Source organism: Camellia sinensis, chromosome 1 (genome assembly GCF_055761805.1).
Source record: "Camellia sinensis isolate YWXY chromosome 1, ASM5576180v1, whole genome shotgun sequence".
Classification (NCBI taxonomy): domain Eukaryota; kingdom Viridiplantae; phylum Streptophyta; class Magnoliopsida; order Ericales; family Theaceae; genus Camellia; species Camellia sinensis.
In genome coordinates, this window is record NC_138961.1 from 19,682,207 (window position 1) to 19,706,863 (window position 24,657).

General features: G+C 34.2%; 1 protein-coding gene across 7 annotated transcripts in view; it reads left to right on the forward strand.

The window, feature by feature from the left end:
- The first annotated feature begins 2,952 nt into the window (after positions 1-2,952).
- SEX4 (dual specificity protein phosphatase (DsPTP1) family protein) overlaps positions 2,953-24,657 on the forward strand; it is a 36,263-nt gene continuing 14,558 nt past the window's right edge. The window contains exons 1-14 of one of the 7 annotated variants that reach the window (XR_014331353.1): positions 2,953-3,291; positions 3,385-3,454; positions 3,602-3,646; positions 4,967-5,069; positions 5,619-5,695; positions 5,784-5,860; positions 6,022-6,102; positions 6,667-6,799; positions 9,397-9,456; positions 10,403-10,459; positions 10,709-10,804; positions 11,981-12,130; positions 12,549-12,656; positions 17,923-18,182. Coding sequence is in view for 4 of the 7 variants with exons in the window: in XM_082872833.1 (XP_082728959.1) it covers positions 3,266-3,291; positions 3,385-3,454; positions 3,602-3,646; positions 4,967-5,069; positions 5,619-5,695; positions 5,784-5,860; positions 6,022-6,102; positions 6,667-6,799; positions 9,397-9,456; positions 10,403-10,459; positions 10,709-10,804; positions 12,071-12,130; positions 12,549-12,656; positions 20,595-20,876 (1,275 nt within the window). In the remaining 3 variants the exon portion in view is untranslated. Of the gene's footprint in view, positions 3,292-3,384; positions 3,455-3,601; positions 3,647-4,966; positions 5,070-5,618; positions 5,696-5,783; positions 5,861-6,021; positions 6,103-6,666; positions 6,800-9,396; positions 9,457-10,402; positions 10,460-10,708; positions 10,805-11,980; positions 12,131-12,548; positions 12,657-14,003; positions 14,342-17,922; positions 18,183-20,594; positions 21,216-24,657 lie in introns of those variants that run through there. The other 6 variants (XR_014331350.1, XM_082872833.1, XM_028268409.2 and 3 more) reach the window with 6 other exon arrangements.

The following is a 24,657-nucleotide window of genomic DNA, read 5'->3' on the forward strand; positions in this document are numbered from 1 at the left end:
TTTTGATAACACTCTCATTAGAAAAATCTGTATTAATTTTTATTAAGGTCTCATTTAGAAACAGTCTATTTTAGTAATTTTTTATTTTTTTTTATAAAAATATAAAGTAAAAATAATTAATATGTTTATAATGACTTTTTAACTTTTTACAAAAAAAAAATGTGAAAAATAAAGAAATCTTTTTAACTTTTTATACAATTTTTTAATTTTTTAATTTTTTTTAATAATTTTTTGATTTTTAAATTAGAAAGTAATGTTCCTAAACGAGGGTTCTAGTATTGCTGATATAGTAATGGTACACACAGTGGACCAAACGCATAACAAATTGTTCCGCCGACCGATCGGATAACCGAAAGACATCATGACACTCGTGATTGATACCATAACAGCTCCGATCAACGAGTTTGAATCATTTGTCTGGGCAGTAGTCTAGATACGTAGGATGTATTTGGTGTGTGTTTTGAAATATATTTTTGGAAGAAAATTTTCAAAAATATGTTTGGTTACAAATTTTTTCAAAAAAAATCTAAAATTGCTTATCTGTCTATTAGACCATCTCCAACAGTTTACCAAATCCATCATCAAATTCATATTTGGTGAAAAAGAGGTACTTTTTGTACTCCAACGATTTCACCAAAACAGTATCAAATTGAGAACCTTCAAAAATTTTCACTAAACTAAAAATCTCTTGCACCTTTCAATAATTAACTGTATAGAGCCGTTGAATATGGATCATCGGACGACCGGTCGGATGTCCTCCCATATGACTACTTGAAGCAAAATTTTATAAAAAATTTACACTAAGAAGTCAACCCCCGGTCAACCCTCCGTCAACCACCTTTGTATCTTTTTTGAGGAAACAAACTCAGTGAAGGTATTGAGATTTCAATAGAGACAGTGACAGTAAAATACTCTCTTTCTCTCTACAGATCTTGAGATTGAAGAAAAAGCAAGACAGAGAGACAGAGGAGTTTTCTCTCTCTATATAAAGTTTGAGAGTCCAAATTTCTTCTCTGAAACTTCTCTCATTTCTTCTTTAATTCTTTTTCCACAAATCACCCTTCAAACAAAGTGTTCTTTAATGGGGTTCATTAATGAAAGTTGAAAGTTCAAAGCTTTGAATTCTCTCTGCACTTTCTTTCACCTCCTGTTCTGATTTTTTTGAGAAAAAACTCCAACTTTTCGTGATTAAAATCAATTTTTTTTGGTCAAAATCAATTTTGACCCCTTTTGGTTCCTCTGTTTTCTCTATTTTTTTTTTTTTACTTTTTGCCACTTCACAGCTTCACACCTCATGAAACCTATGAAAAACCACCCATTTTAGATCTCCTCATAGACACTTCATTGTGAAAAATTCAGTTCACAAAATCAAAAAAAAAATTTATTTTCTTTGTCCGGTCGACTGGCCGGTCGTCCTCCCAGATGTCCACTGTCTTTTAATGAAAGCTACAGTATACCATTAGAGCGACTGATATCAGATTGAGGAACTTGTTTTTTTTTTTTTTTTACTCAGATTTGATGAAAACAATGGTGAACCATTGGAGATACTCTTACATATTAATCAATTACTTATTCTCTCTCCTTTTTTTTTCTTAATCACTTAGAGCATCTCCAATGGTACTGTCAAAAGAGCTGCCAAAACTATAATTTGGCAAAAGTGAAAAAAAAAAGGGCCTCAAATGGCATGCTAGTTCTCTTGCTAAACATAGCATATGCCATTTCTGTTGCCAAATTTGACATCAGAAATGTCATTTGTCAAACATGCCACATCATCAAGAATCAACAGATTTTTGGCTCCAAATTTAGTTGACAAAACAGAATTCGTTCACCAAATTTTTTAAACGACTTGGCAATTGCCAATTTCTTTCCCTTTTTTTTTTGGAAACAAAATTCACCATTAACCAAAAAAAAAAAAAAACAGAATCAGGTTAAAAACAACAACAATCAAGCAATTTCAAACAAATTTGAAGCAATCTCAATAAATCTCAAACAATTTCAAGCAAATCTCAAGTAATCTGAATAAATTTGAAGCAAATTCTAAACAATAAATACCTAGATTTCAAGATGCTTGATAGATTTCAAATAATTTCAGCATTCTGAAACTTCAGCTTGATCTTATTCGTTTTCATCTTCTTCATCTTCATCTTCATATTCTTCGTTTTCATTTTCGTGCTTAGGGTTTGACTTGGGGTTTCGGATTTCTTCATCTTTGATTTAGGATTTTTTTCATATTCGATTTAGGGAATAGAGTGATTAAGAGGAAAGAGACAACATGGTGGTAAGAGAGAAAGATTGAGGAGGGAGAGAGAGAGAGATGGGGTTGGTTGTTGTAGGTTGTTCTACCTTTGAAGCTCAGAAAAGCAGAATGAAAGTGTGGTTTTATTTCCAACGGGTTTTATCTCATATGGGTGGAGAGTTTAGTATGAAGGTTCTGGAATGGTTTTTATCTCATATGGGTTGAGAGTTTGGTATGAAGGTTCTGGAATGGATTTTATCTCAGTGAGTAATTTATTTTTTCATTTTTAATTTTTTTTTTATAAAATATAAATATTTAATCTTTTTAGAATTTTTTTTCAATGGTCACAAAAGATAAAATAAACAAAAAAAATTATTAAAAAATTTATATTCAAACAACACCTACAAATTTAGAAAGAAAGTTGGTTAGGATCTACCAAAATAACATGCGTACCATTGGAGTACCATTGTTATAATTTGACAAATTACTACTATTCATTGCCAAATTATAGCTATAGCAATGGTATTATACAAATACCATTGGAGATGCTCCTATTCTCTCATACGCATCTACTTAATTACAACAAAAATATCAAATTATTCTAACTTCTCAAACTATTTTCAAAATATACAACTAAACAAATTAAAAAAATTCATAAACTCTCCTCCTAATTGTTTTTTTTTTTTTTTAAATTTATCGCAAAATATAAACCAAACACGCCCGCGGTATCTGTATTCTAATACGTGTTCCGTCATTTGTGTCCCTTACTTCCTGTTACTGATATTTATTTAGATTGCGTCGGTGTGACAACGGAAATAAAAGTAGATGGCGTTTTGGAGGATCTGCGGAAAGGGCGACCCTTTCCGATTAAAGCCACTGCCTATGAAAAATGTTAGCGACCCAAAAGTTTTAGAAAGATCTCCCTCTCTCTCTTTCTAGATTCTTGAGATTTGTTCCTCGGTTTCTCTCTCTACTCTCTCTCTCTCTGTATCGGAGACTTCAGATTCACTGAGATTTGGTTTGGTTCAGATGAATTGTCTTCAGTTTCTCCCAAGGTATGTGATTAGTATTTATGTAGTGTTTAATTCTATATTTCACACCACAACTCTTCAATCTCTGTAAATCTCTTGGTGTTTTTCCATTCCTAGGTCCTCTGCTTTGCCTCTGCAAAGCTTCAAAGCCTATGCAAGAAAGTCTTCATCTAGTGTCAGTACACTGGTAGTGCTCACTCTCACTCTCACTCTCACTCTCACTTCAACTTCATTCATTCAGTCATTGAAAATTTCACTCATATTATAATTCATATATATATATATGCATGTATGTTTGTATATATTTGTTAGGCTCAATTTTTTTATTTTGCAGGGTGTGATGAATGCCTCTGATCTTCCCCCTATTGTTATCGTAAAGGTACTATATGAGTCGGTAGATTAATTTGTTGCTAATTATTAGCTTCAATTTACTCTGTTTATTCCATTGAGCAGATTACATATATATATATATTGAAACTCGTTTATGTATGAATTTGTATTGTAAATTGAGGTTGGAATGCAATTTAGCTTTATTGTTAGATTTTTTTCATAAATATCTTTGGTCAGTTGGATCATGTGGAATATTCCTCTGTTCTGTTCTATTTGTTTTTCTCATAACATGCTTTGTTCCTTCATTATCATTATTTGTTTTTCTGTTTGTTTTATTCTCTTTTGTTGCTTAATTGTTGAAGTACATTCAATTAATTTGTGTCTTTGTATCTATTTGTTTTAATCAAAACCTGTTTGGCGCGTCCATTTGTTTTCCTTTTTTTTTTTTTAAAAAAAATTGTTTTCATCACAAGGCTCCAAAATGAAAACATGACAAATTAATTCTCACTTGTTTTAGATGAATAGTAAATAGGAGTTCATTCCCACTTTGAAGTCTATTAGGCCATCTCCAATGTTTATTCAAATCTATCATCAAATTCAAATTTGATGAAAAAGTCTTAAAATGTGAGCTCCAACGTTTTCATCGAAGTGATATCAAATAGAGGGAGAGTTACTTTTTTCATCAAATTGGGGAGATTTATTCTTTCATCAAATTTGTAGGTGTCCGCCCGGACATTCTCCTAGACAACTGGTTTTGGAATGAATTTGATGAAAATTTATTCCAGATCGGATGATTGCCCAGATTTGATAAAACCATTAGAGTGCATCATATCAATTCAAATTTTTACTCAAATTTGAAGAAAAATTTGATGAAGTGTTGGAGATGCTCTTAGGGGGGAAAATGTTTCTTGTTTTCTAGAAACAAAAACAGAAAACATGTAACACAACCAACAGATCACTAAGATTCATCCTGTTTTGTTATGGTGTGCAACTTTCTCAAATAGGTACGCTTCTTAGTGTTAAATTGACCACACTGAACCTTGCCACCTCTGAAGGGGTTGCCAAATCAGAATAATTCTAAACCAAGAGGAAGAATGTTGCCTTTAATTCACCTAATGTACAATTCTATGTTCTATATACACCCACTAATAGTTATTAGTATGCTGATGATTGCAACTGAATTTGTATTATGGTGTTTGTTGCAAACTGTTTACTAGCGATAGATTGCGGGTGCTCCCTTGGCATTGTTTTCTTCAATAAAATTTACTTTGTTTATCAAGAAAAAGATAAATATTGATCATGAGGCTAGATATTATTTTAAACTCTTTTAATAGATGGTTTATATGTATATAATTTCCTTTTTCTTCAGGCAGTTTCTGGTTCTACATCCAGCACTGAAATGAGCAATGCCAATGTTGACGAGGAAAAATCTGAAATATATAGTAACACTATGACTGAAGCTATGGGTGCTGGTAAGTTCATTCATGCTGTAAGTTCAGGTTTACACGTGGGGATGCTTAGGTGGGAATTTAGCTGGAGGTTTTGTTGCATACTAGGAATAAATATCGATTTGGACTATCAAATCTTTTAGCTAAATATGACAGCATTACTTAGAACTTAAATTGAACATAGAAGCTAGCCACTTGACATTTTATTGTACACGGTGCTATAGTTTCTTCTCATTGCTCTTCACTGTCAATAGTGAACTACATAAAAATTGGATAGTTTAGTTTAATGGGCAGACAGGCCTGCAAACACTCAAAGATGCAACAGTGCCAGATGATAAGGCATTGGGTAACCAAATTCCCATGATTGAGTTGAGTTTCACTGGGTGCCACCTTTTATCACCAAACACATGCATGAAGTTCTAAAAGCCCCCCCAACAAAGAGAGTTGTGTGTGTTTGGGGTGTGGGGGGAAGTTTAATGAGCTGATGTTACTTCAAGGCTTCCTCATGAATTTTTCTTTTCCCCAATGTCTGTAGTTTTGATTAACCTTTCCCTATTTATTCTTTTATTACAGTCTTGACCTATAGGCATGAACTAGGAATGAACTACAATTTCATCCGTCCAGATCTGATTGTGGGCTCATGCCTACAGGTAATCCTAATTTCTCTTTGAGTATATGACTGTTATGTATTCTGTTCTTTTTTCATCTTTTAATTTCTAATTTTATTGAAAATGGCAGACGCCTGAAGATGTTGACAAGCTTCGCAATGTAGGAGTGAAAACTATATTTTGCTTGCAACAAGATCCAGATCTAGAGTATCCAAAAGATTATCTATTTCATGATCAAACAAGATAATTGCTTTCTTGCACCTAGTTAATATTTTGTATATATCAGTTGAGTGTACGAGGCAAACTTTAACGAACAGGACTGCCTTCAGGAGATACGTTCTATTTAAGTCCTTAACTGTTATTTTCAGATATTTTGGGGTTGATATCACTGCAATTCGTGAATATGCCAACACATATGATGACATTCAACACTTGCGTGCTGCAATAAGGTTAGTTAAGAAAAATTGTGATTATTCTAGATGAAGGTCCACAAGGCTCCTTATGACAGGGTCTAGGAGAGGTAGTAGGTAGACAACTTTACACCCACTTGAGATTATTTGAGATAAATTACTTTTATTTTGTGGTTTTCTACTGGTGGAAGCGTTGTTACATTCATAATCCTTACACCTTTCTCCCTAAGAACTGGCCTATATTTGTATCTGATAAATATTTTTATCAAAATAAACATTATAGCAGTTGAAATTTCTTTACTATTTGCAGTTTACTAGAACATCGGCAAAGAGATTTTTTTAAGCTTTATTGTGTAAATTTGCTTTTTAAAGTTCAAAATAGGTCCATGTTAATCATTGGATGTCTCTTGATGATATTATCCACCCAGTTTACTTGAACTAGTTTACTGAAGAATCTGAAATGAGCATCAAATAGAGTTAATTGGTAACTAAAGTTTTTCTTCGCCATATCAAGATCATTGATTTGGCTACCATACCTGCATATGCTGGCCCCATAGTGCAGTTCTACTCTTTATATTTGCAAACTAATGTTTAATGTTGCAGGGATTTCGATGGATTTGATTTGCGAATGCGTCTTCCAGCTGTGGTGAGCAAATTACACAAGGCCATTAATCAAAATGGGGGTGTAACTTACATACATTGCACAGCTGGACTAGGAAGAGCTCCTGCAGTTGCAGTATGTGTACCTGTTCCAAGTATTATTTATTTATTTATATTTTTCCTTAGCTGTATCATATTATAGGGGTCCTGCAAGATTTTCTCCCCTCTTTGCTTGTTCTTGTGATTGTAATCACTTCTACAGTATTTAGCAGCAATTCTTTTGAAGTCGTGATTATAAACGTTTTTCTTTTTCTTAACTCTTTATTGTCATCTTCAGTACATGCCATCTTTATGTTTAAATCTCTAGGATAAAGAAGATTGATCTTATAAATATTTCAACATCTGCCTGGAGATCTGGACTCACGAATTATAGATGATGTTTTTACTTTTTGGTCCAGAGTTGTGGCCTCTTTTGAACAAAATCTAGAATGAAGAGAGAAAAAAAAAAAAATTGAAGCTGCAAGATTTGTTGCATTTTACATAGTAAGAACATTGGCAATAGAATATGACACATATTTATGGAAACTAAATGATCTTTTTTGTTTCAAGCCTCTCAACGGTTTTACGTGTTTCTTCAAAAGAATGAAATGAGTTACGGATTAAGGAACTGAAAATCAGACCTAATTTGGGTTTTGTTTTGTTCAGTTTCAATCTCTAGGACTTCTTTTTCTTCTCCTCTCTTTTTTTTGTTTTTTCAGTTTTGTGTATGGATGTGACATGAATTGATGAGGATGCCATTTTTTTTCCCTTTCAAATGTCATTTTATATGAGTGCCCTGTGGGAATTTGCCAATCTGGATGCTATAATGTCTTCTTCATAATCTGCCTTTACCTTGCATCTTGACCTTAGATACTTTTTTGCACTGGTAGCACCACCTATGGCTTCTTATTAGATGAATTGGTTGAGACTTCTTGTTTACTTGTCACCCCCCATCTAACTTTGACTTACTATAAAAATTGCTGTTTCTCTGCAAAGCTGATATGTTTTGGTCATGAAATCATTCAAAACTCGGCTTTATATTGAGTGGAGTATTGTCATTGTGTTAATGTTAAAGATGTTGAATATAGAAATTAGAATAAATAGAATCTTTTTATTTTTAGTATTATGTATATAATCTGTGATTGTGTCAATCATTAATTTAGTATTATTTCCTTATTTATATCGTTTCCTAAATTGTATTATAAATCTATTATATATACATGGTCTCTACCTCATTCATAGGTAAGCCAAATAATTCGTTTCATTCTTTTTGGTATCAGAGTTAGGTTAAGTATCTAGTAATTTTGCTTCACCGGCGGGCGGCAGCCTTGCCTTGGCCAGACTTGAACGCATTTCACTGTCATATTTCTTTCAGTATCACTTCATTGTGATCTCTTCCTCTATCCACTAGTTTATTCCTATCCCAAATATCTTTTATCATATTTTTTTTTTACTCGCAATCTATTTTTTGTGTTTGTGTTTCTGTTCCACTTTGTCTTTCCCTCTATTTCAACCTTAAATAGGTTTCTATCTTCAAACCTATTTGAGTTTGAGGGGGAGGTATTATACCTATATCATGATGATTATGGTGATACATCATGTGAATCACCTAAGCCGTCCCATCTGGTGCACAACCCAAGCTGCCCATCTGGCGCACAACTAAAACCGCCCCCTTTAGCGCACCACCAAAGCCATGCCTTGACACACTTTCTAATAAGCCGCCCCTTGGCGTACTCAGTCATCTGTTGCCATCATCGTTCATCACCACGTCATAAGTAATGTATATGCTTCGCTTGCTGGTTCAACATCCAGTAAGTTATGTATGTTCTTCGCTTGCTGGCTCAACATCCAGTTCTCTACATCAATTCGGTATGACCCCTTTAAACTGTCTCGACATTGATTTCGGTTAGTCTCTACAACGGTCTGACGTGACCCTTTAAACTGTCCCGATATTGATTCCGGTTAGTTCCTGCAACGGTCTGGCATGACCCCGTAAACTATCCAGACATTGATTTTGGTCAGTTCCATGGATGCTTTGGCAGCTCTTCTAGGGCAGTTCAGTCCCTATTTTTTCCCCTTTCTAGGGTGTAGTGCTGATGTATTAAGCACTTTTTGACCTTTTTTATTTAGTGGACTACCAGATTTGTTTGGTAGCATTTATTTGAACTAGCCGTTGAGTTTTTTCCGACTTCTTCCAGTCATCCATTGGCAAGCTGCGATTGTTGAATATCTTTACACTAGCTTGAGGGGGAGTGTTGAATATAGAAATTAGAGTACGTAGAATCTTTTTATTATTAGTATTATGTATATAATCTGTGATCGTGTCAATCACTGATTTAGTATTGTTTCCTTATATCGTTTCCTAAATTGTATCATAAAGCTATTATATATACATGATATTTACCTCATTCATGGGTAAGCCAAATAATTCTTTTCATTCTTTTAAAGATTGTCAAGTATTGTTATTGTGTCAATGTTAAAGATTGTTAAGGATTATGATTTTTGTTGTTCATGATAAGATAAGATAAGATGAAACTTACCAAGAAATATGTTCTATAATGTGGTGAAATCTTGTCAGCTAATTTGTGCAACATGGTTTACTAGTTACATTGCCCAACAAGTACATTTTTGTGTGTTATTTGATTGATTTCCCTCTCATCAAAGAATTTTATAAATGTTCGTTATGAATCACAGTTGGCATACATGTTTTGGGTTCAAGGCTACAAGCTAAGCGAAGGCAACAGTGTACTACTGGTAATTAGATATCTAGTTTGTCTCATTCTTTTGAATAAATATCATATCACTTCACATTTATACAGTACAACTATTTGTTTGAATTTGATCATCTGTTTATCTAAATGTTAAATGTGATTATATTTGAAAATGCTTTTGAAATTTATGCATGTGTGGTCCTACAAATAAACTCTTGAATTTGATGAAGCTCTATTAAGTTAGTATTGGCAAGTTTCATTGCTTGGGACTATAAACATATCATGGAATGAGGGAACTGAATCTTGTGCTCTGAATAATAGGACACTTGGAATCCGAGGAAAGAAATTAGTTATAATGTGGAGGAATCTAAACTACATAGACATAGACTTAGTACATGAACACAATGGAACATGGGTATATTGACAAGGTGGATTTCTATGAAATTGGACTGGGCATGGCAAGGACATGGCTTACACAACTACGCAGATAACTGCATGGCTGCATCTTACATACCATTCGATACCTGCATTACATAGTTATGTACACATACGTAAACATTTGTAATCATGAAGCCTGCCATGTCTCACTTCACTTCTTTTATGAGTACCTTCATATATCTTCCTTATGCTTGTTTGTACCTTTGAAGTTCTTAATAAATTTGCATAAACCATTGTCTTTACTTTTTTTATAATTTTCTTTTTGTTGTACAAGGAAATCCAAGAAACATTGTCTTAGTATTCAAAAACATGAATAGTTCTTCTAAATGTGGCACATCAAAGAAGTGTCTATGGCTTTTTTTAGATGTGTCCAATCTTCTCAAGTGGCTCCTATTACAAGATGATTTTATGGCATTGTGTTAGAAATCTGATGCCAATGTTTTGGGGGAATTGTTTCTAAACAAGTTCCCTGTTCCTTAGAATTTCGAGAAAGAGGAGCATGGTAATCAAACATCTATGTAGTAACTCAATGATTTTCTTTTTCCTGGCAGAGCAAGCGCCCATCCTTCCCAAAACTGGATGCTATAAAAAGTGCTACTGCTGATATTGTGAGTCACCTTTTTTCTAAGCCTAGCATTGTATTGGAATTTAATTAAGAAGACTAGTCTTCTTTTCATGTGTCTGAAAATTTTGTTTTATCATTTTATTTCTTAAAAAACTTATAACCAGGTTATCTATGTAATTCTGCTATTTCTGAAATTCTCCTTTCTTCCCCTTTTCTTTAAGAAAATGGAAATTTCAAGAGTAGGTTTGAGAACTGATGCATTATCAAACCTGAACTATCTTCTTATTTAAAGCTTACAGGCCTAAGAAAGAAGCTTGTCACTTTGACATGGAAAGGTAGCGATTGTTCCACCGTCGAGGTCTCTGGACTGGATATTGGGTGGGGTCAGGTAACGGTCAATTTTCTTAGCCTCTTGATACTTTTTGATGTCTTGGAGCATGAAATTTTGCCCTTTTTATTGCTTATGTTTCCTGTAAAATGCTGAAGATTTAGACTTGGTTTTGACTTGATGTATCAGTTGCTGACAGTCACAAATGACCTTTTAAAGAACAAGTGCAATACTGGCTTCACCTAACTTGAAGTGCACACACATTACTGCAGATTTTTGTTTCTATGTATTTGAAATAATTTATATTACGTGTTAACTATTACAGTGGATTTCAAACTACTTAGGTCAGCTAATATATGTTGGTTGATTCTATCGTAATGCTTGTTCAGCATGACTAGGTATCACCGTGAGAAGCATGAGGTTTTTTGTCCCTACAACCAGTAAAGCTGCTAAGGATTTAAGGCTCAATTGATATTCTAATTTGTTTAACTAGTTTGCTGGACGCATGTTTAAGGGTGTTTTGAATGAGTCCCAGTACACATAGACATAGGTTATCTTTGCATGCATGTCTGGCTCTGTTCGATTGGTTCTTTCTGGGTCAGAATCTGTGCAAGATAATTTCATTTGTTTTGATAATATACAGAGAGTGTCTGTGGTGCCTGGGCCTTGCAGGCACTTCGTTCTCTTTTTCTTCCCTAGTCTTGCCACATTTCTAGTTCACACTATTCAAAAATACAAAAAATATTTCTCTCAGAGATTTTCAACTTTCAACCTTGTGTCAAAGATCATATGCCATCTTGCTACTCCAGCTGTTAGGATATGTTGCATTGATTTCTAATGAAGATTCCAGTACCATGGAAGAGATTTTCCTAAATCCCTTCTTAACGGTATTCAATTCTGATGATTCTGAACTCTGTTTGTTGGGTTGGTTTTTTACATACTTGGCAGCTTCAATACTTATGGTAAAACTCTGTTAAACATGACTTGGTGAAAAACCACCAAATGGCATTTTGTTATATTTTTTCTGCTGATTATCTGCATGGCATAATTTTGTTTAGAAAGCATAAGAAATTATGGCTCTCTTGATATGTCACTTTTATTGATTCCACGCAGTAAACATTTCTTTCTTTTAATGATTTCACCCGTTTGAAAAATTCCTTTATTCAACTTACAGTTTTTTGGTATTGAGTTTTAGATAGATAAATGAATGTAAATTGTGACAAATTTTTATTGCAGTTATTATTATGCTTGTGAACCTTTCAGACCTAGGATTTCATGCTTCCAAACTAGCTGATATAACAATTTTTCTCATGTGACACTTCTCAGAGGACACCTATGAAATTTGACAAGGAACAAGGTTTGTGGATTCTCCAGAGGGAATTGCCAGTAAGCGTATTTCATTTGTCCAAAACTTTCTATTACTACTACAGACTGTTTTCTGGCCCTACAAGGGTGAAATATTTTATCCCTCACCTTCAATACCTAAACCCTAAAGTTATTTTGCTTTAGGAACTTCTCTTTTGCCCTTATAGCTGAGTTTTCTATTCTTTAAACGTCAAAAGTTTCTTCTTCCGCTTCTTCTTCTTTGTTTTTTTTTTGGTGCTATATTAGTATTTGGAAGACCATAATATGTACTTTTATTAAATAGATTGTTACATTTTATGGCTTCCAACTGCAGTCAAAATTTCAAACCTCCCCCTGAGGAAAGAACAAAAAAAAAAGAACAAAAGAACAAAAATACTCTACCCCTTCCATTTTTTGGAACAATGGAGTCTAGGTCATGAGCTGGCTTGTTTTTCCACAGGAAGGATGCTATGAATACAAGTATATTGTTGATGGGGAATGGACCTACAATAGTTCTGAGCTTGTAACTCCTGTCAGCAAAGATGGCCATGTCAACAACTATGTCCAGGTAATGTTCATCTTCCCAAATAAGTTACTATTGCCAACTGATTCCAAGGCATGATTTCAGGCTCTGCTAGCCATATCCTAAGAAGCACGGACACTTCTAAGAAGGTGACGTATCCGTGTTGTGTCCGTGTCGGACAACGACACTCTTTGGACACTCTTATGACACGTGTCCAACACTCTTCAAAATGTGTTCTATTTTTTAAATTTTTTTAAAGACCTGAACACTTGGAGGACACGTGTCAATCGCATAAACGCGCGTGTCTATCGATTGGACACATGTGAAACTAATTATAAGTTTAAACAAAACAACTTAAGATACAATAATAAAACAAAAATCATATAAATTTATAGGAATTAGTATCATAGTACATTTTTTATTATCTTTGAATGATATATTCATATATATAACATATAATAAATATATAAAATTACATATTTCATGCGTGTCTCCCACGTGTTGTGTCCTGTATTTTTTGAAAATTAACGTGTCCACGTATCCGTATCGTTTCACGTATCTGTGTCCGTGCTTCTTAGGCCATATCATTCATCATGAAAAATTTTGCTTCTTGCTATAGTTCTGGTTGATGAATGGGAGTTCTGTCACATCTTGCAAGAAAAAATCTAACTTGGGTGAAGTGGCGTTTCCTGAAATCTCCTTTATCTGTATTATCGTATGTCCATTTTTCAATCCCACAAAAGGGTTTTTGCCGCCCCAAGTTCTTTTGATCCATGTAGTAGGTCAATTATGGCGTATTCTACCTATGCGGGAAAAAATTCCTCGCACTGGATAGAGCAAGATGATTCTACACGAGCCTTTGAGGTTTTTAAAAGAAAGCACAACTAGTGAGAGTTGTGATGATCAGGTTAGTGTGATTTGCGTTTAATTCAACGAAATGGGATAGGAATCTAGTGATGGTGTTCAGGATGTTCTTCATACCTCTCTTTTTATGTGTGTCATCATTTGAGCATTGTTTCCCGTGGAATATTTTCTTGAAAATACTTGTCACCCAATGTCAATCTTTTGATCAGCAAAATGACCGGCCTTTTTGCCGATCTCACCTTATCTCATATTATCCCATCTGATCTCCGGTAATCCCCTAATCGGAGTTTTTGTTCTTCCTGTTCCCACAAGTTTAGTTGGCTTGTCCTTCCCGACCCACGATCTGTTCTATCGGGCTTCTCATTTGATCAGAAGGTTCCTTATCTTGGTCTGGCCCACTAGATTTCATGGGCCCATCCTTGTTATATTTTTTCTCCACCATAATACCTTTGTCAAGTTTGTGTCAACTAAGCTTTGTTTCACATTTTTGTTTTTTGTTTTTGTTTTGGTTCTGTTTTTTATGGGAAGGTCTCCGATGATGATCCAAATAGCATTACGGCAACCCTGCAGAAGAGGTTTATGGGCGACAATTGTAATCTTATGAAAGATGAACGACTCAAAATAAGAAAGTTTCTTGAAGCTTTTCCAGAAGAGGAATGAATTACAAGCCGATCAAAAATAAAAAGAAGGAAAGAGCAGTGAATTACAAATTCAATACAACCTTGAAATTGAAATGTATAACTGCAGATTTATATAGTTCGAATAACCAACCACTTGTATCTGTTAAAAATAAAAAGCATAACCACTTGTATCATCATTTGGGGAAGGAAAAAAAAGTTTTTTTTAAAAAAAAAGAAAGAAAGAAAGTAAATGTATTAGTAATACAAATTTTACTATACATCAGAAATAATGTAGTCAGAAGTGTTTTGAGAAGTTGGTAAAAAGTTGACTTTTGATTTTTTACCAAGCTTTTTGGCTTTTTAGAAAATGATTTGAGAAGTTGGTAAAAAGCTGGGTTTTGACTTTTTTTGTTAATATTTATTTATGATGTCAAATCAAAATAAAATGACTAAAATACCTTCGTCAAACTTTGAAATTTTACACAATTTGTTAATCTAGAGGGTATTTACGTAATTTGATACGGCAGCATTTTTATCGCATCCCAAATGCAACAATTGTTTTTTTAGTTGACTTAGCTTTTTTTCGCAGCAACAAAAACGCAATACATCTTCAGAAATAATGCTTTGAAAAATTAATCTACAGTTGTAGATCTGGCCTCCTGAAAAACTCTCAAATACTGTTATTTATCATGTATTTAATTATTTCAAGAGAAGTCATGTGTATGTATATGACTTACCATATTTAAAAGATAAATGTTAAATAAATGCTAAAGAATGCCACTTAGGCATTATTTAATATTGGAATTAAGATTAAAATAAATGCATTGAAAATAAAATAAAAAAAAAGTTAAAAAATGATTGATTGCAGTAAATATATATATATATATATATATATTTATATGTATTAAATTCAATAGAAAGTGTTTTATGTTTTTTAACCTTTTTTGATTTTTTTTTCCTATGCCTCCAAGACATTTGTGAGTTTGAGCTTTTATAAGTCTTTGTCATAACGCAGGCGTTTTTTGTTTTGTTTTGTTTTTTATTTATTTATTTTAAATCATGAAAAACAATAAATGAATACCTCACATGGAAACTACCAGTTAACTTCCACAATCGTAGGAAAAAGTCATGTGGATATAGGGGTGTCAATATCTACTGCGGAACTATGCAAACAGACTATATGATAGTTGGTATCTATCTATGTATGAATCAGTTCATATTTTGATTGGTTGCTTGTTTTTTCTTTTCAATTTTGTCCTTTGACTCTTGTATGTGAAACTAATTTAGATAAAAGTTTTTTTTGGTAATTACCGGAAGAGTCTTGGCCAATTTTGAAATATAAATTTTTTGTTTTTTAATAAGAAGTCACTTGCATATTTTGATGGGTTGTTTTTTTGCTTTCAATTTTGTCCATTAACTTTTGTGGGAGGGACTAATTTGGATAAAAGTTTTGTTGGTAATTATAAAAGAGTGTTGCTAATAACACTTACCAAAATTCTTTGGACCCTCCATTTTTTTGGACCCCAACCCTAAACCCTAAATTTTAATAATATTTTTTTGGACATCCCACTTATTACCAAATCTATCCATATTCATAACATTTTCACAATAAAATGCACACTTACCTAATTTTTCATCTAATTCCTAAAACAACCCTAATGAAAAGAAAAGAAGAAAACAGATGATACTCGGATGTTATTGCATGTTGGGTGGTTCACAGTGACTGAAAGAAAAGAAGACATAATAGCCATGGCCATGGCCTGTTCATCATCATCGTCTACTTGTTCAATTTTTAGTCCAAATATGCAAATTCTTAGTGTGCCATTATTATCAAAACCTATAAAAAAATTCAATTGCATTCATCATCATCATCATCATCAAGATGAGCGTACAGTGGGCGGTATTGGACGCCCATTGCTTCTGTATCGGCGCTTCCAAAGTTATAGCGATTCCGGGTTTTAGCCCTCGTTATACAGTGATCCAGACTTGGTTCCGTGAATGTTAGCAGTTGTTTATATCTTGTTTACATCATTTCGTACTTTGTATTTGAGTTATAGGATGTGTTGGGCGTGTTCTGAACAGGTAGGTTGAGTTTTGGTGTCAAGTGTAGTTGCCCAGGTTTTTGGTGTTATGCTCGAGCGGATCATTCGGCGCTCGAGCGGAGTTTGGTTTTTGGTTGTCCACTCGAGCGGGATTTATACACTCCCAGTATCTCGTATCCCTGCAAAACTTCTGCAGGTGTGTTTTTCACGCTCGAACGGGTCGCGTTCGAGCGGGTATGTTAGTGCTCGAGCGGGTAGTGCTTTGTCTGTGAAAGTTCTGAGAGGGGGAAATCTATGCTCGAGCGGACTGATTTTCACGCTCGAGCGAATGTATTTTACTCTTGTGTCTTGGAGCTCAAGCGGGCCTTTTTGCGCTCGAGCGTGTCCAGATTTTTGTGTTTGACGCTCGAGCGTTCTATTCTCCACTCGAGCGGAAGTGTCGTATATCAGTGGGCAGCTGGGCATTTTTGAATTACTTTTTACATTCACTCTCTCTCTCTTACTTTCTAAAAACACTTTTCAGAGCCTCTCTCTCTAGGATTTCCCTTCTTTCTAGGATTGGATCTAGTTAGAGTGTTCTCCTATCCTTCGGCCTTTGTAAAAACCGTGTTGATCGTCGAGGGCTTCGTTTTGATCCGAAAAGTTTGGAGTTTGGAACACTTTGGTTTTGGTCTTCTTCTCCATTTGAGCTCTAACTTCGAGGTAGGGATATCCTACTCCTCCTTATGAGCCTTGTCTTTAAATTTTAACATTTTGATATGTTGGGGATTGTTGGGTAATTTTAAGAAAGTTTGGGTCTTGGTGTAATTTTACAAAAGATAGGGTTTTATTTATATAAGCCTATATGCATGTTTAGCATGGAGAAATGAGATAAGTGTTGGGTTATTGATAGAAATGGAACCTTAGGGTTGTTTTGTTAATTATGGGAAATGCCCTAATTACATTGATGAATTAATTTGTGAAATTAATTTTGAGAAATGAGAAGTTGAATTGAAAATGTTGAAATTGGGAACATATGGGATTAAAGGGTGTAGTTGGATCATTTATCACTCACCTAGTTGAAATGTTGATATTTTATCCATTTGGTGCATTTATTTTCTGTTTAGAAATAACTGCTTTGGGCTATCGGTGGAGGATAGTCTTGATTGTTGTAGACAATGCATGATGATTAGGCAAACTAAAACTAATCGATTGAGTATGCTATCGAGTATAGCAGTTGGAATAATACATTAACTTTATGTATTGACTGATTGTGTATATGATCTATGTTTATATACATTGTGTGTGGGAAGAGATAGGGGATGTATTCCACAGTTTAGGGGAAGATAGGGGATGGACCTCTAAACCGGATTTCGTGAGACATTGATACAGCTCTACAATGTGTATCAAGTGTGGACTATGGAAGTGTTTGAATTGATTTGATATAGCACTAAAATGTATATCGTTATCAATTGTGAAGTATAGAGGTGTCTCTATGTGTTATTGATACAGCACCAAAATGTGTATCCATCATGAATTTCGAAAGTGTTTTAAAGATGATTCTAAATCTCATTAAGTTATTTGGCTAAGTTCTAAGCCTTGTTTTCAAACTCAAAGTTGAATAAGAAATGGGAACTAAAGTGTGCCATGGGCATGATTGTCGTGAAACTGTAATACGACATACATTGGAATACAAGTGTGAACCATCTATTGAATGCTATTATTTTAGTCATTGTTTATAGTTGGTTTAGTATATTTCTACTGGGCTGTGGCTCACCCTTTATGGGACATCATTTTCAAGTACAGGTAGCATGCCACCTCCAAGGACATAGCTTGGGAGGTTAGAGACAGACAAACTGTTTCTATTGTTTTGTTTTCTTTTGATATATTACATGTATATCAAGCCAAGGGCTTTCTTTGTATAGAGTTAGTACTCTTTTTTTTATAACAAAGTGTTGACTTGGAAAGTTGTAAGTCCATAGGGCATTTACTTTCGTTGTCAACATGTAATACATTTTGTAATGATTACTCTGATAGAATATATTTATGCTTTATTTTCTTGTGTCTGAGCATGCTATTGTTAGATGATTTATGGGTTTATTTTGAGGGCGTCACAGAATCCATCATCATCAGAATTCTGAATGTATCGCCATCAGAATTCTAAATGTAGCCCAAAATAATTTGTTTACCACTATGTAGCTGAAAAAATGTATTTTGTTCAGAACTGTTTTGTCGAACAATAATGATCCTGTCCGCACTATATGTCCGAACAAAATTTGTTCATCACTGTGTAACTTGAATCCATTCCAATTCACAACTTAAAATAACATGAATTAAATCCATTCAAAATACATAACTTAAATCCATTCCAATTCACTCTTTTCCATTCTAAGTTAGTTTAACAAAGAAAATTATATAACTGACTATCTACATTAATGTTCGGAACCTATGTATTGAACGAAAGGATTATGTTCAGTACTGTATTACCGAACATAATTCTAACAGTCAGCAAACCAGTACCGAACAGCTCCAACGACCGAAAATGACCGAGAGTTAATACAAGACAAATAAACTTATTAATGGAACGCCGGTCTCACTAGAATTGTTGTCATCGTCCTCCATTGCTCTACACAGTGAAATAAGTGATGAAGTATACGTTATACTTGAAGCAAAACTTTCAAGTTCAATAGTGTTGATGATGGTGATGAAGATGACACATTCAGGATTTAAGATGATTATAAAAAATAATAGATTTAGGGTTTATATTAGTTGGTTATGAAAAGTAATAGGTTTAGGGTTTATAAATATGGAATACGTATAGTTGGAGTTGAAGTTGGAGTTGGAGGTGGGGGCAGGGGTGGGGGTGGGTGTCCAATATTATAGAATATTAATTCTTATTGATAGGTGGGTGTTCTATTTAATAATGTCTTTTAATATAATTTTACTTTAGGATATAATTGTAATAAAAAAAAATTATAAAATGGGGGTTCAAAGAATTTTGGCAGGTGCTAATAGCAGCACTCTTATGAAAAAAGTCTTGGTCAATTTTAAAGCATAAATTTGTTATTGTTTTGATAAATTATAAATATACTACTTGAGATTTGTTTAAAATATGAATTATCCCTATAGTTTTAAAAATTATAAATACCCTTTGTTAGAATTTTTAATTTAATAGAATTAATAGAAAAAATTAAATTCCTAACTCTTCTCTTATGCAACACTAAAATTATCAAAATTGTTAATTGAAAGATATTTATTATATCATTAAAAACTATTTTCAAAAACTATTTTTGATGGGTTATTTAATAAAAAAGCTCGTGCAAGGCATGAAGTAATTTTATTAAAAAATATAAATTAATTAGATTATTTAAAGTGATGTTTAATAACTTGATTCAACATTTAAATTTAAATATATTAAGTTAAAATCAATTAAGAATCACTTTGATTTTACTATAGGTTGTTTTTATTAGGTTCTTTTTTTGACCTTCTCATTTGAGTTCGGATTCCCTCATTGACTTCCTACTGGCAACGACTGAGATCAGCCGTTGCAGATCTAACGACTATACAAAAAAAAAATGAAATTTGAGTTTTCCCCCCTGCTGCTATACAGGTCGTATAGAGGTTATACAAATTTTGTTTTGGACTCACTCTCACACAGCCTCACACTCACCCCTTCTCCTTCGTTGAACCCACCCTCACTGGCGACCCAATACCGGCGACGATCCACTCTTGACGCCGTTACAGATCCGATGACGATGACCCACTCTCGACGTTATTACAGATTCTGTCTGCTTGGCAAACCAGAGTTGTCAGGCTCTTCTTCTCCACTTCACCGAACCCGTCGCACCGGCAGACCCTCTCTACAGCGACCCACTCCCCAAACCGAATCCATTGCTTTGCCCTCATTCTGTCTGCCCTCACTTCGCAAACCAGAGATTAGTTCTCATTGTCTCTGTCTCTGTAATTGATTATTTGAGTTTCATGTTTAAGGATGGAACTGTTTTTTGTGTCTTTGGAATTTTTTCAAACTAAAATTAGTCTTTAAGTTTTTCTTTCTGGAATTTTTTTTTCTCTGGAATTTTTTTTTTAATCTTTAAGCTTTGTAAAGACATTGTTTTGTGTCATGCTTTGGAAATCTGTTACTGTGTGTGTGTTTAAGCTTCAATTCATTGAGGCCTATATGGATTTCCTCTGTTGAAAATTGAAAAAGAAAAAATTTACATACATTCAGAAGAACTGTGAAGAATTGCTTAAAAATTTACATACATTGAAAGATTATTTAAGTATTTGATTTGAGCTTCAAAATTTGGTATCGTGAAGAGCTACATGCTGTCTTTGGAATTTGTTGTCTCAGGAATTGTTGTTTTTAAGTTTGTCTCTGGAATTTTTTTTGTCTCTGGAGCAAATATTGTGTTTTTTTGTCTGTGAAATAAAGATTTTATTTATGTAGCTAAGATTTTATTTATATGGGTTTTCAGTTGCATTTTGATATGGATATGGAACTTGAGACTGATTGTGCTTGGAAGCCAAAACAGGGAATGACATTTGATTCAGAACAATGTGCATATAATTTTTATAATACATATGGAAGAAGAATGAGATTTAGCATAAGAAGGAATTATTCTAGGAAGAACAAGCTCACTAACCAATTTATTTGTAGACTTTTGGTTTTCAACAAGGAGAGATTTCGGAAGGTCGACAAACGAGACCCATTGGCAAAAAACCCTGGAGCTGAAACTAGGACTAGTTGTGAGGCTTGACTTTATGTTAAATTAGATGAAGGTATTGAGAAATTGGTTGTGACTGATTTCAAAGAAAAACACAACCATGATCTTGTATCACCCCGAGTGTGCCCGTATGTTGCCGTCACAAAAAAAGATATCAGCTACCCAAGCAATTGAGTTAGATTTGGCGGCACAATCTGGTTTTCGTTTAGGCCAGTCTTTTGAACTCATGGGTAGGGAAGCTGGTGAGATGCAATGTCTTGGATTTACGAAATTAGATCAAACAAATTATTTGAGAACCAAAAGACAACAAAGTTTAACATATGGGAAAGTAGGCAATGTGTTGCAATATTTTAAAGAAAAATCTTTGCTGAATCCTTATTTTATTTTATTATTATTATGCTTTTCAATTAGATAATGAGGAGCAAATAACGAATATGTTTTGGGCTGATGCACAAATGATCATAGATTATTCCTAATTTGGTGATGTTGTCACATTTGATGCTTTTCTAGAGGCTATGTTAAGAAAGACACTAAAAATTTTGTTCACCGATCAAGATGCTGCAATTGCTAAAGCCATACCCATCGTTATGCCTAACACGAGTCACCGATTGTGTACTTGACATTTGATGCAAAATGCATTAAAACATGTTAATTGTTTGTTCTAAGATAAGAGGGTAAATGGTGTACTACATAAATTCTCATGCCCACTAGAAGTGATGATATCCAAGCATTGATCAATATGAAAAGGGATGAATTGGCTAAGCTTGAAGCTGACAAAGTGTTCCAAGCATTTGTTTCCCCAACATTTGATGCTAAAGTTCTCCTTCATAGCTCTTTATAGCAGCAATGTTACGTAATGAAAATGCAAATTTGAGATAAAAAATAGATCTCACGCATGGGACTTGTCTTTTATTTAATTGTGTAGATTTCATCTCTAAAATGGATCTCACGCATGGGACTTGCCTTTTATTTAATTGTGTAGATTTCAGATTTGTTCTAATCTAAGTTGTGTTTTTGGTTTTTTTTGTTTGGACAATTTCTTAATATAGTTCAGACCATTGTTACTACTCAAAAAAAATTAAAAATAAGAACTCTGAAATGGTCAAATATAAATTCTTCATAAATGTCTAATATAAAATAAGTTCTTGAATAATTCAAAATGGCATCGGAGGCAATCAGTCTTCACGTGACCAATGAAGTCACCTAGAAAGGCACCAATTGGAAACCATAATCTTCTACCTAATCTGCAATTCCTTTACTCCTGAATTAAGGAAAGCATATCAAGAAGCTCCAAGATATCTTAAGCCTTTTAAATAACCCAAACAGCAAACCCATCACATAATGAAGCACCTTTACTTGATAGAAATTAAAAATAGCCTTCCCCTAATTTCAATCTGCACTAAAATCTCAATATTTCAGCAGTACCACAACTATATATGAATGATATTTAATTAACAGAAACACTATAACTTCTGTCAACGTCTTTGTTACATATTGAGTTTAAAACCATAACACAAAAGCATACCGTGTTAAAATGTTAAATAGCAGAAAATTAAATAGCATTGCTTAGCAAAGAATGCATATTTTTTGAGTAAAAAATTAACAGATTCACAATCAACATCTACAGTTAAAAGCTAAACATTCCCACTGAAATGTCAAAAAAACATTACCGAAATTTTTGATTCCAAAATTAACAAATTCACAATAAACATCTACAGTTAAAAGCTAGACATTCCCACTGAAATGTCAAAAAAATATTACCGAAATCTCAGTTCAAAAGCAGCCCCAGAAATGTCTGCTGCCTCAGATTACCGAAATCTCAACAAAGGATTGGAAGAGGAAGACTAGTTGAAGGAGAAAGAAGATTACCAAATTATCGAAATCTGAGAGAAGGAAGTGATATCAACGAAGGACTGGAAGAGGAAGACGAAGACTAGTTCAAGAAGATTATTGAAATCTGAGAATTTCTTGCCGTTGTCGGGAGTGGGTCGCTGATGCGGATGGATGCAGTGGAGGAGAAGCGGGCTGAGTGAGAGTATTCACACTCTGTATAAGCTGTGTTTTGTTTTGGGCGGGAAAATGAAAGTTTCAATTTTGATTTTTTTAAATTTTTTTTTATTGCCGTTAGATATGCAATGGTTGATCTCAGCCGTTGCATGTAAGAAATGAAAGAGGATAGCCAAGGAGGGGATTCAAACTCTTCTCATTTGGTCTACCCCGTGCACCAAGGATCTTCTAGAGTATTTTTTTGCTAAAGTTTCCTAAAGTGGTGTATTGTGTGGTTGAGATTTAATGTTACTCTAGAAAACTTTAAGAAAAAAAAAACTCTAAAGAATCCTTGCTGCTGCCTGTGTGCCTAGGTGATTGTCTGATTTTTGTTAGGTGACTTCATCAGTTAAAGAGATGGACCACCTTTTCTATTTTATTTTGCCTCATTCTTTTAGAATAATTACATTCCTATCATTTCATTTATTATATATAACAAGAAACACTTGCGTTTTAAAAACTGTGCTATAAATTGCTTTTTATCACTTTTTCCCATTGTTGCACCTATTTTATGGTTTGCCAAGTTGGGTGTGTGGGATATTTTTTTGGCTAAAATTCATAACAAGACAAAATATATTAAAATAATTAATAAGATAAAATATCACATTAAATTCATAATCGTTATATTTTTTCTCTCATAAATATCACATCCAACTATAAAAAATCTAACTATTTTTCTAAACACAAAAATTTTAACTTATTAAAATAGCCAAAAACTAAAATAACAACTTCCCAAACACCCACTTTGTCTTTTTCTTGTTGTCTTTATCTTAGTTGTTTGTCTTATTGCACCTTTTATTTGTTACTCCTGTACTATGATTTATTGAGTTTATATATCCATCTACTTAATATAAATATGTGGGGATGTATTTTCTGAATACCAACACGTGGCATGGTGACGCCGACGTGTCAGTCGAGGTGCCACGTGTCGTGGTAGTTATGCGAGGTTATCTTTGGCGAGGCCGAGGTGATCTCCGAAGATATCGGAATCCGAGATAGGCGGATAAATAGATAAGGGGCAAGAGTCCTAGGTAAAAGAGAAGACTTTGCTAAGATAAGGATAAAACTCTTAGGGAGTTTATCTTTATCTCGTGAAGAGTCCAAAGTTGACATTGAATTGGAGTCCATAGAAGTCAGACTTCTAGTGGGACTTGGATTGAGTAAACTATAAAAGAAAGGCACCCCCGTGAGTCTAAGGTACGCAGTTTTATACTCAAGCTTGTGAGTTTAGCACTTGATTATCATTGAGAGATATACTGACTTGATTGTCGGAGTGCCCCTGGGTAGAAGAGCCACCGCCGGAGCCTTTTCTTTTTACAGGTCTGTTGAAGCCATCTATTCTGCCGGTATTCTCTAGTTGATTACTAGGTGGGCGGTGTGGTCAGAAAATTACCCACATAATTTGGTGCCGTCTGTGGGAACTTAGAAAAATAGATGGCCAGTGACGGACAGAGGGAAAACATTGGGGGCGACACTCCTGCTGGGAGTGGCAGACCAATTGATCTTAACTTTGAAGGAGACAACCACAACACAGAAACTCATGGCCAGGGCCACGGAGAGAAAGACGTCGGCCAGGAGGGCAACACTTCAAAGAAAACAGACCAAGGCAAGTACTACAACGAAGATAACCTTCAGGTATGGAGGGATAGGTGCCTACGGAGGGATGAGGAAGTAAAAGACTTGGCAAACAAGTTGGCGGACCTACAGTCGGTTGTCAACTTCATGATGCAAAATAATGTCATGCAGCCACCATACCCGCTGCAGGATA